General features: G+C 54.4%; 1 protein-coding gene across 1 annotated transcript in view; it reads right to left on the reverse strand.

Moving 5' to 3' along the window:
- The window catches only part of Ulk4 (unc-51 like kinase 4), a 246,945-nt gene that overhangs the window by 228,344 nt on the left and 4,997 nt on the right, over positions 1-13,604 (reverse strand). The window contains exons 4-13 of the mRNA XM_055601553.1: positions 13,365-13,504; positions 11,572-11,734; positions 10,336-10,437; positions 9,793-9,876; positions 8,493-8,568; positions 7,008-7,100; positions 5,601-5,722; positions 5,383-5,452; positions 2,610-2,706; positions 1,733-1,837 (exon numbers count right to left, since the gene is read on the reverse strand). Coding sequence (XP_055457528.1) covers positions 1,733-1,837; positions 2,610-2,706; positions 5,383-5,452; positions 5,601-5,722; positions 7,008-7,100; positions 8,493-8,568; positions 9,793-9,876; positions 10,336-10,437; positions 11,572-11,734; positions 13,365-13,504 — 1,052 coding nt within the window. The remainder of the gene's footprint in view (positions 1-1,732; positions 1,838-2,609; positions 2,707-5,382; positions 5,453-5,600; positions 5,723-7,007; positions 7,101-8,492; positions 8,569-9,792; positions 9,877-10,335; positions 10,438-11,571; positions 11,735-13,364; positions 13,505-13,604) is intronic.

The raw sequence follows: 13,604 nt of genomic DNA on the forward strand, positions 1-13,604 counted from the left end.
TGGGAATAGATGGGGGAGAGGGGCTGGGGTCTTGGGAATAGATGGGGCTGGGGGGGCTGGGGTCTTGGGAATAGCTGGGGCTGGGAGGGCTGGGGTCTTGGGAATAGCTGGGGGAGGGGGGCTGGGGTCTTGGGAATAGCTGGGGGAGGGGGGCTGGGGTCTTGACGTGCCATGGGCAGGTGTGAAAGGACAGTGAGGACTGGATGGCTGGTTCTGAGACGGGAAGACATGTAAACAGTTTATCACAAACATCACTTGAGAAATCACGTGGCTCACTGCAGGAGCGTGGAGCCCTTCACCCTGAGAGCTGACCAGCCGCTAGGGTGCGTGAGGTCTGCAGAGCTGTGTGCGGTTCCTCAGCCCTCACAGACAGACATCCTTGACAGAAATGATAAAGTGACAGTCTAACCCACAACAAATCCCTGGATAAATCGCAACTAACGACACTGCACAGAACACCCGACCAGCACTCAGCCAAGTGCTACAGGCAGGAAAACCCAGGACATGTCACAGCCATGACAGACAGACAGACCTCTGGGGATGAAAGGGGCCAAGTGTGATGTGGGCCTCGGGCAGACAGGACATTGGAGGCCCAGCGGGTGAAACTGGTGCAGCGCTGGTCAGCCTGTGGACCTGCCAACCGCCGGCCTCGGCCAGGTGGAGAGGGCATGCCTCCACCGGCCAGGAACACTTCTCCTGACTCGAAACTTAGTTTCAAAATAGAGCTTTAGAATATTTAGATTTAAAAACTTGGTAAGGAATAAAGAAGCCTTCCAGCAACAGAGTCCCAGGCCACTGTGCAAGGCCACCGGTCCCCTCGGAGCCCAGCAAAACCAAGATGGCTGCCGGAGTGTGACACCTGAAAGATGCCGTCCTGTAGGGAGATGGTTGTGCAAGGCAAAGGCCGTCTGTCTGGGACATGAACACACTCCCAGATGAGAGCGAGGGAAATTCCCCCAGATGAGTGTGGAAAAGACGCTTTTAAAACACAAAAGCTTAAAGAATAAAACCCGGAGCAGGAGGAAGAGGGTGAGTGTGTGGGGCTGGGAATAAAATGAAGGTGAGCAGGGACACAGATACCGCGCTCCACGGTGAATGCCCATGAGCCTCGGCTGTTCCAGAAGCAGAGGGCATGCTGCAGCCCAGAGCACAGGCCATGCAGTGTCGCCATCACTGCAGATGCCATTTGAGATGGGCGGCCCGCGCCTGCCCAACACTGAGCCCGCTCTTGTGTTGCCACATCCCAGTGACCTGACCTGCCAGGGCTCTATCCACACAGCTGGGCTGAGAGCTGAGTGTGGGGCCTAGAGGCTGGTGGCTCTCCTCCACACGTGAGCAGTGTGATCAAGCAGAGCAGGACGGAAGTGCACACTGCAGGGCTGTGCCCTCGAAGGAGAGCAGAGGGCAGTGTGGGACAGAGCACACGGGACATGGGACAGCGCAGGACAGTGCAGATGGGACACAGGACGGCGCACATGGGACAGCTCACACAGTGCACATGGGACAGAGCACATTAGGCAGAGCACATTGGACACGAGGCAGTGCACAGGGGACAACACACATGGGGCAGCACAGGACAATGCATATGGGACAGGAGACAGCACACAGAACAGCGTACACAGTGGACATGGGAGAGCGCACACGGGACAAGCAGCTGAGGCAATGAGTGAGACAGTGAGGCACACGCACCCCCCTCACGCTCACAGCACACCAGGCGGGCACCTCTCTGCACCTTGGGGTTGTCGATAATTGGGGTGACCACCAGGTCGGAGTCCGTGTAGATCAGCTCCCTCATCTGGGAGGCCAGCGCCCCCTGGCTCAGGTGCCCGATGGGCAGCTGCAACGAGAGCATAGGCCACACTTTGCATGTGTAAAGGACTGTGACAGGCCCACTGCCAGGGCACCATCAGCCAGACCGGGCTTCACAAAAACCCTCAGCTGCGTGTGCTGTTCCCGTTTTACACGTGAAAACTGTCGGAGTGCAATGGCCAGGCACACCAATGCTCTCACTGCTGACCGGCTGGGCACACCCACACTCTCACCACTGACAGGGCTCAGCTTGGGCCGGGCTTAGGGTGGAGCCTGCCCCACCCTTCATCCGCAAAACACGCCACCACTTCTGTCTTACTGGGTACTCACAAAATTACATTCTAGGGTTTAAACGTTCTCGCTGAAGTGTTGCGCTGCTTCTAAAGACCTAAACAGCAATGCACATATACGCTGCATCGGGTCTGTGGGCGTGCACAGGCACACACACAAACAATAGCAATTAACGAATATACATTCTATAATCCCATTGACACGGAATTATGAGTGTGCCAGAGCAGGCACACTTAGGAGACCCGGGACAGGAGTGTGAGGGCAGCCAACAGTTGCAAGCTTTCCTTGTAGGGTGATTTTACACGTTCTCTGATTGGCTGGGATAGTGTTCTCACAACCTGGGAGTCCAGGAAAGCCTCCATGGAATCGCCACTGAACACCCTCCTCGAGTACCTCCCAGGACCCATCCTAGGAAAAGAGGAGGTGATGAGGGGCCGCAGTGTGGTCAATGGCATCTTCACGGGAGGACTCACGTGTCTGTGATGCTCTATGAATCCCTAGCGGCTCACCTTGGGGAAAGGAGAGGTCTTCTGTGGTGAGCTGGGGTCCTCCCCGTCTCCAGGACTTAATTCCACCATGGCACTTGTCCTCGGAGTGGGCCGTGAGCTGAAAAACACACAACAGCTTATCACGGCCACAGAAATGACGCCTTCGTTCCCTCTCTCCTAGCAGGAGGACGGCAGGAGGATGGCAGAGTGGCAGGAGGACGGCAGGAGGATGGCAGGACGGCAGGAGGACGGCAGGGTTCTGCCGCTTGCAGATGCTCAGCATATAAACAGCTCGAGACCTGTTTAACGGTTCTGTAATTTTTGCAGCTGCGTCTTTTAACATGGTGGCACGTGTACCACTCACACATGTGGAGGTCTAGGGCGGCTCAGCACAGCTGGTCCCCAGGCTCGGGCCTCCCCGGAGTGCAGCCACGCCGCCGTCTGCTCAGCCTCGCGCTGGCCCTGTTTTTGTCTGCAGGTAGTTTTCTGGGTAACCCTTTACTTATGTCTAGATTACGTGTTACATACAACCTTTTTAAAAATATTCGCCACATGTTTAATGTGTCGTCAGCATCTGGGTTTTTTGTTTTGGTTTCTCTGTGTAGCTTTGGCTGCCCTGGACTCACTTTGTAGACCAGGCTGGCCTTGAACTCACAGAGATCCGCCTGCCTTTGCCTCCCAAGTGCTGGGATGACAGGTGTGCCCACCGTGCCAGGCATCAGCATCTGCTAATGACGGCTTCTATGAGGATGTTTTCAGGAATGTGCACACCCACCACCCCTCTTGTGTGGTCCCCGCTGTCTCGAGCCCCTTCTTGCCGATGGCCTGCCTTCCTGCTGTCATGTCCACTGGGGTAGGAAGCTGACTTTCCTTAAGGTTTGCAGCAGAACTGTGGATTAACCTTTTCTGGTTAGGAACCTTAGAATAGGAATTTTATTCTCTTTTGGCTGCCTGGTGGGACGGGGAGGATTAACGCTGAAATACAGGAAATGGTCCATAAAGGATAGAATGTTTGCAGTTGAAGGTCAAGCCCTGTCTCTCTGAACGTGCTCAGACAGGCAGGAGTGCAGCTGTGCAAATGTCTGCCGGCGTGGTGCTTCCGGCCTGATCGCGGCTCCTGCATCTCCGGTCTCCATTTCTCGCACTGAAAATCCTCCCTTTCATCAGAGTCTGCTTAAATTACCTCCTTCCCATCCCCACGGATCACATCCCCACCTCCTGTTTACTCACTCACTGGGTGAGTCTTAACATCAAACACACCAGATATTGGTTCTAAAACAGTCTATTTAAAGTGCCCAAAATACATACAAAGTAAACTTAGCGTACTTTACACCCAAATATGCATAAAACAGGTCAAGACATTTTAACCCATTATAGATTCAAATGAAGTAAAACTTCCCCCATGCAAGGCTTTCTGTTTCTTCTCTGGCACCGAGGGTTGACCTCAGGTCTTTGTGCACTCTAAGGAAATGCTCAGCCAGTAAGACAGCCTACACACCCCAAGACACTACCTCTATTGAAAGGTAGTGTTCTCCACACATTGCCCCGTCACTCCAATCAACTGCTTGTTTACACAGACATCTTTATTCTTTCAATGCTTATAAACATGGCATGTGTCCCACATACAATGTATTTCAAGAACACAACACACAGGCCGCAGGCATCGGTCACGAGGCGTCGGTCACGAGGGGCGTCACACACGTGGACGTTGATGGAGGGAGGGCAAAGGGGAGAGAGGAAGGGAGGAAGAGGGAGGAAGAGGGACTCAAACAAACAAGGACAGAATAACCTGTCCTTCCGAGAAAACCTTATTCAGATGAGAGCGCTGGATGTCTGAATTGTTATTAATATTTTTAGAGACTCGCTGATGTTTAATGGTAAAGCTTAGACGCTCCAGCACCAGGTCTGGCATGGAGTCAAAGCGGCAGGGACGGCTGGGGGCCCCCAGGGAGCCTCGCATGGCGAAGGGGATGAGGAAGGCAACCATCAAACAGAACTTCCCCATGGCCTCAGACAGGGCGGAGCCTAGAATGGCAGAGAAGAGCTGCTGCTTGAGAGGCGGCCACAGCCAATAATCCAGCCACCAACCACAGTGCCTGCCCCAGCCCCTGCCCCGGCCACACCAACTGTGGCAGCCCCAGCTGTAAATAACACAGGTGAGGAATTCCCATCGGGCCACTGGAGAGGGTGCCGCAGGAAGTCTGTTTAGATGGGACCTCCAGCCTCCAGGAGGGAGAGGGACTCAGGCCTGACCACACCCTGGCACAGGAGCGGGTCGGAGCCGGAGCACGGAGCAGTGCCTTGCAGTGGCCTTTTCTCCCAGCTTCACCTCTGCTCTCGGCGCTCACCTCCCCCACCCACAGACTTCTACAATTTTAAAGTCATGTTTATCAGAGGATCAAGCTCTAGGAGAAAAGCTCTTAATATTTATAAAAACACAAAAAATCAGCAGCTTTTAAAGTTATACGTATATGGGTGTCTGTGCACACGAGTGCAGGGCCGCAGAGGCCAGAGTTAGACAGTTGTGAGACACCGTGTGGGTGCTGGGAACTGAACCCCGGTCCTTTGGAAGAGCAGCCAGCACTCCAAACCACTGAGCCTCTCTCTAGCCCCAAAGGCACCATTTTTAGAAGATACAGAACAAGATTCCTCTGTTGCGTGAAGGTGGCACATGGCATGCACACTGCCCTCTGTCTCCAACACACACACACACACACACACACACACACACACACACACACACACACGCCTCAGGCCTCCCTCTTCCCTCTAGTCACGGCCAGGTTGCACGTACCTGAGGAGAAATATGGACTCATTCAGCTGGCCCCCCACGGTGGTCTTGGGCCGAAGCTCACTCGGGTTGTCTGTGCGGAAGAGCAGTGTGTTAGCCAAAGGGGACAAAAATCACGAAAATCGCCGTGCGCAGTGTGGCCCACAGAGACATGGGAAGAAAGCAGGCTGGGTGGGAGCTCTGGGAGGGCCACAGCACTAAGGGCCCCAGCCGGGCCTTACCTAGCCGGAAGGACTGGCTGAGCCGGGGCGCCCCCTTCTGCCCTCTCTGTGCACTCTGAGGGCTCTGCACAAGCTCCCTGGTGGGGTCGTGAGCTCCAGAACATTCCATGGCGTTTCTGCTGCTGGAGAGATCACAACACACTCACTTCAGACTCCACACGGTTTTGCACACAGCACACAAGTGTGTCTTATCCTAGGGAGTTACAGAACCAGGCAAACACAGTTTCCCCCAGCAGCTGCAGTGAGCCCAGCGAAGATGGCCAACAGCCACACTAGAGGTGTACAGACAGACAGACGAAGGTGCGGACACCACAGGAAAAAGCAATAGTGCCCACTGTCACCTGGCCAAGATCAAAGGCCACAGGCCATGAAAAGTTAGCGTAAGAGTCACTGCTCTGCTGCTGTCACACAGACCCCGAGTGAGGGCAGACACAGAAGGGACAGTTCACCTTCCTGCTGGCAAACTCTGAAACCGCTACTGGGGACAGCGGGGTGACTGACCACCTGATGCTCTGAGGCGGGAGTGCCTCCCCTGGCACATAGCTACAACCCCAGGAACACCACACGTGTGCACAGGTACACACACACACCACATACATACAAACAGAACACACACACACACACACACACACACACACACACACTTAGATAAACAACTGAGGTCAGAGCTGTCCTAGCTGGCTGACACCAGAGCGCCTCAGTTTCTCCTTGGTGTAGTGTACGTGCTGCTAAGTGTATGCAGCCCCGAAGCCCACCATGGTGAGAGCACGGCTGCCGCATGCTGGGTCACCGATGCTCAGTCAACAAGCTCCGACCTCTCCACACAACACACTGAACTTGACACGACTGAAACCAGAGCAGCCATGCACCAGGGAGCAAAGGGAAGGGAGCTAACACCTGCTCGGCGCTAGTGCCCAAGGCAGAGTTTATAACACCAACGAAAGCCTGCAGGACACACTTGATGAGTCACGCATGAGTGCCACATCCTCAGGGCTCTGGACCTCCTGACCTAGGGTCACTTGTGCACACAGCGTGGAAGGCCAGCAGGAAAGCCAAGGTCATCACACCCCTCTGCACTCGGTGACAGCGACTCCATCACATCTCCTTTTCTCTCACGTGATCTTTAGGGGGATTAATGCCAGTGAGTCACACACTGGTCCTGGGCTTTCCACACAGCAGGAGCCCGAGTCACATCTTCGCACAATTCGTGGCTGGACAGGGCCAACACACCCCGCTGTGTACTCAAAGGCAGGCTCCCAGTGCTCAGGTGAGCCAGGCTGTAGCTGGTGCACTAGCACCCTGACCAGAGAAAAGGAGCACGCGGAGCAGCAACTGTGTGAGCGCCCTGAAGCAGCCTCCACGTGGGAACAGCACAATGGCAGGCGCATGTGTACATGGCCACACTACCTGAAGCTGCAGTCCTCGGAGCCCACATCTGCACCTTCCCTCGGCAGCGCATCCTTCCAGAAGGGGTGCTGCAGGACTTCCTCCCACGACAGCCTGGGAAACAGAGGCGGCGCTCACCGAAGAGGTCCTGACCGCACGCATGTGAGCATCCTGGCTGTGAGCATCCTGACTGAGCATCCTGACTGTGAGCATCCTGACTGTGAACATCCTGACTGTGAGCATCCTGACTGTGAACATCCTGACTGACTGTGAGCATCCTGACTGTGAGCATCCTGACTTGACTGTGAGCATCCTGACTGTGAACATCCTGACTGACTGTGAGATCCTTACTGACTGTGAACATCCTGACTGACTGTGAGCATCCTGACTGTGAGCATCCTTACTGACTGTGAACACCCGGACCCCACCAGTGTGAACCTCAAAGCTCACCCTCTTGTGAACACTAGCTTTGCAACTGACGCACTCACACTTTCAGGGTGATGTTGGCCTTTCTTACAGAAAGGGACACTGGAGCCTGTAACAGCTACAGAGCAAAAGTAACAGTGTCGTGCTCACATTCCATGGAGCCTAAGGAAGATGCTCTTGGGTTCCAGTGAGCCTTAAGGGACTCTCACTAACTACCACGTCCCAGCTCTGTTGCCCTTCATCTTCCAAAACTTGACTGTCTAAGTTGTCAGCTTTTAACATGAGCTGCCCCACAGAGACAGGTCTGTGCACTCTCTCCCCGCTGAGGGCTGCTCAGACAGGTTGTGGAGCCAGGCTGAAGGAAGTGGGTCATGGGAGGTGGGGACAGCCCACTCCTTGTCTGCTCGTGGCTTCCTGACACACTTGGCCAACCCACCAAGACAGCCTCCATCCCTTCCTCGAGTGTGAGCCCAGCTCAACCTTCCCCCTTCACTCGCTTTGCCCGGTTTTTGACACTGGCCCTCTCCATGAAGCTCAGCTCGCTACTGTGTAAGTGTGAGCCTGCACCGAAGGGAGCCAAGCTCACTAGTACCTAACTGTGTACACTGCACTGAAGGGAGCTGATTCCTGTGAAAAGACACTCTCTCCAACATCCTGAGGTTACAGGAAAGAGGAAGAGGGTCCTGGGGATAGAGAGGAAGGAGGTGGAGTTGACAGAGGGACACACAGGTGACACTGATCTGTAACCACAGCACAGGAGGCTGGGGAGGGCTCCACCCAGCCACACAGTGAAATTCTTGTCTAAAGAGAAGGAAGGAAGAAGAAGGAAGAAGGAAGGAAGAAAGGAAGGAAAGAAGGAAGGAAAGAAAGAAGAAAGGAAGGCAGAAAGGAAGGTAAGAAGGAAGAAGGAAGGCAGGAAGGAAGGTAAGAAGGAAGAAGGAAGGAAGGGAGGAAGGAGAAGAAAGGAAGAAGGAAGAAGGAAAGAGGAAGGGAGGGATGGAGGGAGGGAGGAGGGGAAGGAAAAATTCTACCCCATGTGAAAGGAAAGAGGCCACACCCACGCCCACCAGCTGCAGGTACCTTTTCTGGGGATCCTTCTGCAGTAGCCCGTCCAGCAAGTTAATGAGCTCTGACGATGCTTTGGGGAAGGAAGAATCTGTGGACAAACATTTTCTGAAATGGAGGTGGTGAGGGAAGCCTGGTGCCACTATCCGCTGGCAGCACCTGAAGCAGCAGTGCCAGGCATTTATGATGTTTTTACAGGCAGCATGGAAGCCACTGACCACACTCAGCCAGCGAGTCATAGGGCAGAGACACAGCCTGTGACCCGATCTCACGCATGCACACTCACCATCTCAGCTCCCCAGGAACACTCCCTGAAATAACCGCACTGGGGGTGCCAGCCCAAGCTCACACCGGGCTCCCCGAGGCGTCCTAACTTCACCAGCTCTGCCCTAGAACACACTGCAGTCTGTGGCAGCTCCCCCCTTCCACAGAGACATAACAAATAATGAAACACAGCGGAGCCGTCCCTGCTGTGGCCCTCATGGTGCCTAGGGGGCCGGGGTCACCTCCAAACACTCAGAGGGCCAGAGTCAACTCTGCATGCTCAGAGGGCCACGTGCTGGAGTCACCACCACATGCCCAGAGGGCCAGGGTCACCTCCACACGCTCAGAGGCCCAGGATCACCTCCGCACACCCAGGGTGCCGGGGTCACCTCCGCACGCCCAGAGGGCCAGGGGGCCGGGGTCACCTCCACACGCTCAGGGGGCCGGGGTCACCTCCACACGCTCAGGGTGCCAGGGGGCCGGGGTCACCTCCGCACACCCAGGGTGCTGGGGTCACCTCCACATGCTCAGAGGCCCAGGGTCACCTCCACATGCTCAGAGGCCCAGGGTCACCTCTGCACACCCAGAGGACCACGTGCTGGAATCACCTCTGAATGCTCAGAGGGCCATCCACTGGGGTCACCTCCCTTTTGCAGCCAGGACAGCGACCTCAGGAGCAGCTGAGCAAACGCTGGGCACTGTGGCACAGTCCGAGGATAAGCACTGTGCCATGAGCCCCTAGCCACACGGAAGTGTTTGGATTTTCCAGCAGAATTGAGAAATATCCCAATCTTCCTGCTGAGAAGCAACTCCAAAACAATCACATGGGAGCAGAATAAACACACATGCATGCATGCACACACACACCACACACACACACACACACACACACACACACACACATGTATACACACCTCACTTTCAGTGTCAAACACAGGAAGGAAAATGTACGACTGGAAGCTGCTGTCAGATGTAGCTTTGCGGCTGTGACGGTGAACAGCCTGGGGTGACTGACGGTCAGAAAAGGTGCTTACATGTGCTCCTCACCTACCTTTTGGGACCGGTGGCAACGGGTCTTCATACAGAATCTTCTCCACCAGCTCTGACACTGAGTCTGAGAAGAATGGGGGCGTCCCTGAAATCACATGAACCCACACAGTCACTGCAGGTATTCCCAGGGAACTGCGCTGTCAGAAACACAAGACTTCCACTATCTGGAGGGAAAAAGCAACTGCTAACTACTGCGAGCCCGGCAAGCGCACCAGGCCACGTATTAACTTTCCAAACCAACACCAAGTTCACAAGGGCCGGCCCCAATCAGCCCTCACACACCTGAACCATTAGCTCACAAGCACAGGAGACTTTCTACAGACTCCTCAGTAGTGGGGACATTCCAACACTGCGGAGACAGCTACTCCCGAGTGCTCGAGAGCCTCCACCAGCCTCACAGCAGCACTTCAGTGGAAGCTGCTGAACACTAAAATGGTCCAAAGCCAGTTTCAAGACGCTGGCTGGACGAGCACTCACAAACACTACTTGTGTCCTTTGCTCTTGGTTAGTATGGTTTGGTTTTGGAATGGATCAAGGTCGTCACCTGAAAACATCTCATAAAACAGACAGCCCAGAGACCAGAGGTCACTGCTGACGGAGAAGTCAGCCCCCTTCACGATTTCCGGAGCTGCATATACCGGAGAGCCTGGGGAGCAAAGACGAGAGTTATTTCCAGCACAGAGAGCTGCTGAGATGGGAAGACATAGGGAAGGCAGCAAGGACCACAGGACAGAATTGCTAGAGCCAGGGCTTGCCACCAAGACTGACGGCCTGAGTTCAAGTCCCAGACCCACACATTAGGAGAGACCGCTTCAAGTTGCCCTCCAACCTCCACTCACTATGGCACAGACGTGCCCACATATCCGCATACTCACACCCGCTGTGTGTGTGTGTGTGTGTGTGTGTGTGTATGTGTGTGCGCGCACAAGAATGCATGTGAGAATGCATGCGTATCAAATGAAGGTAGAAGCCAGGGGTTGGGCTGGAGAGATGGCTCAGAGGTTAAGAGCACTGTCTGCTCTTCCAAAGGTCCTGAGTTCAATTCCCAGCAACCACATGGTGGCTCACAACCACTTATAATGTGATCTGGTGCCCTCTGCTGGCGTACAGGCACACATGCAGGTAGAATACTGTATACATAGTTAATAAATAAATAAATCTCTATTTAAAAAAAAAAAAGAAACAGACAGGGTCCCTCGTGAACCTGGAACTTACTGGTTTGACTAGACTGTCCATCCCACAAGCTCCAGGGAGGCCCCTATCTCCAACCCCCTGTAGTGGGATTACAGGTGTACACAGCCACACTTGGCTCTCTTTGCATGGGTTCTAGGGGATCAAACTCAGGTCCTCTTGATCACTCAGCAAGCACTTTACTTACTGAGCCACCCCAGCCCTAAGCACGGTACCCCGGAGACTGCTGGCACCATCTCACCGTCCACCCCCTCCTCTCCCCCAGCAAGAACACGCCCTGAGATCTGCCTGGACTGCAAAGATCAGCCGCACCCCAGGGCTGAGCACACTGAAGGAGCCATCGGTGTGTGCTGGGCATGAACTGAGTGAGCCAGGCCTGGCCTGGCAGGCGGTGAGAATATGCCTGCGTGTCAGAGACCTTTCCTGACGACCATCAGCGCCACAGCGCCACTTCAAGCCAAGGATGCTGCTGCTTTACTCCCAGAGCCCGCCGTCATGCTTCTCATCAGCGTGTGGGTGAGCGGTGAGGCAGAATGCGGGTGCCACCTCCTAAGCACATGGCTCAGGTGTGGCACGTGAGCCTGCCCACCTCTGACTCGGTTTTTCATGCTTTTCTTCAGCGGGTTTTCTCCACTGTCACCACTTCCTTCTTCTGCTGCCACCAAGGCAAAGAACTCCTCCAGACTCTCCCCTTCCACCTTTGCCAGGCAGAAATTGCTGAGCTTCAGTGTCCCGGGCCCTTCCAGGAGAATCTGTGAAGGTGGAAAGAAAATCAGTGTCTTCAGGGACAGGCTGCAGCCTAATGCTAGCCTCTGCAGGGACCTGACAGCACCTGGGCGCTGCAGCCTCTTTGCCTTGCCATAGCTCAGAAAAATGCTGACACACTGTGCTTTGAAGAAGAAGCCAATGGAGCCGAGCATAGCGGTGCACGCCTGTAATCTCAGCACTCGGGAGGCAGAGGCAGGCAGATCTCTGTGAGTTTGAGGCCACACTGGACTGCAAAGTGAGTCCAGGACAGCCAGGGCTACACAGAGATCCTTGTCTTGAAACTTGAAAACCAAAACCAAAACCAAAACAAAAAATTAAAAAAACAGCCAATGTGACGTTTCAGTAACAATAGAATCAAAGCTGGCACTGTCTGCTCTCGAATGCCCCTTCTCAGCCACCAGGGAGCCTTGGGCTGTGGGAAAGATAAGCACGATGAAGATAAAGTATAGGATAAAGATGGCCAGCCCTCTGTATCCTTGAGCTCTAAACCCACAATGTCTGTGAATCAAAGTTATTTGGGGGGGAGGCTTTCATATAACACGCACGTTATATGAAGTACACAGCATTGGACCCTGCAGAGGTGAGGGAGGTCTGGAGACTCACCTACCCGGTGCCATTCAAGAAAGGACAGGAAGCATAGGGCTTTAAACTGAGGGACCACAGCTAGTGCTTGGCCACAGACTTGAGCCCAAGTCACCTGCTCCCCACTGCCTGACCTGGGGGCACGGCAGCCCCGGAGCCCTGCTTCTCACTATATAGCAGGGAGGGCAGGGCACCCCCGCCCCACCCCTGGCATTTTCAGCTCTGTGGGGATTCACAGAGATCTCACAGGCAAAGGGCTGGGACTGCCTCAAGCTGGCGAGCACCCTTTGTGACCAGAAGTTGAGTGTGGCCTGCTGGAGCCAGCCCAGGAAGCTCGTCGCTTTTAGCCACATCACTGAAGATGCAGCAGGACAACAGAGACAGGGCTGGAGGCCTTCTGCCGAGAGCAGTTTAAGGTCGGCCTTCGCTCAGATGAGGATCCTTACTACAGATGCCAGCTAACCCACCGCAGCGGCCTGGAAAACCACCACCAGTCTCCCTGGGAGACCTGTTCTGACACGGACTACCATCCAGTGTGTCCTAACCCCACAGCTCCAAAGCTGTTCAAAACAGCAGCCTCTGGTAACACCCAGGCCCCAGGTGCGGCAGTGTGTCAATAAAACTTTATTGTCAGAAACTGTTTCCAACATAGGTTTTATAGAGCATTTTACATTGCAGACCCTCCCTGAAAGCCTTGCAGTCCACCTCAGTAAATGCCCCACAACCACAGCCTCAGGCCTAAAGCCTACATCCACGACTGTTTTTAGCTGTGAACTAAAAGGTTTTATATTTTTAAATTGTTTTCAAAAATAGATTAAAAACAGTATAGGGTTTGTTGTTGTTGTTGTTTGGTAGGGGGTTGGTTTTTTTTAAACAGGGTCGCATTCTGTAACCCAGGCTGTTCTGGAACTCACTATGTACACCAGGCTAGCCTTGAACTTATGGCAGTCCTCCCGCCTCAGCCCTCAAGAGACAGAGAAAGCCCTCGGAGTTGAGACGTGCGGTAGTAGAAAGTCAGAGCCCAGCAGTCACCTTCCCAGGAGAGAGGTCACAGAAGAGGATACCGAGCCTGTGCAGATGGTGCAAGCCAGTGACCAGGTCCACCCCAAACTCCCTCACCACATCTTCCGGGAGGTTCTTGTCCTGAGCGATCACGGTTTCTAAAGAACCACCTATGGGAAATGAGCTCGGATCAGCCACCTTCCATCACCCCCCTTCATCACCACCCTCCATCACTCCCTCCCTCCTCCTCACCCCCTCCATCACCCTCCC

The sequence above is a fragment of the Psammomys obesus genome, unplaced genomic scaffold (genome assembly GCF_907164565.1).
Source record: "Psammomys obesus unplaced genomic scaffold, mPsaObe1.curated_primary_1811, whole genome shotgun sequence".
NCBI lineage: Eukaryota > Metazoa > Chordata > Mammalia > Rodentia > Muridae > Psammomys > Psammomys obesus.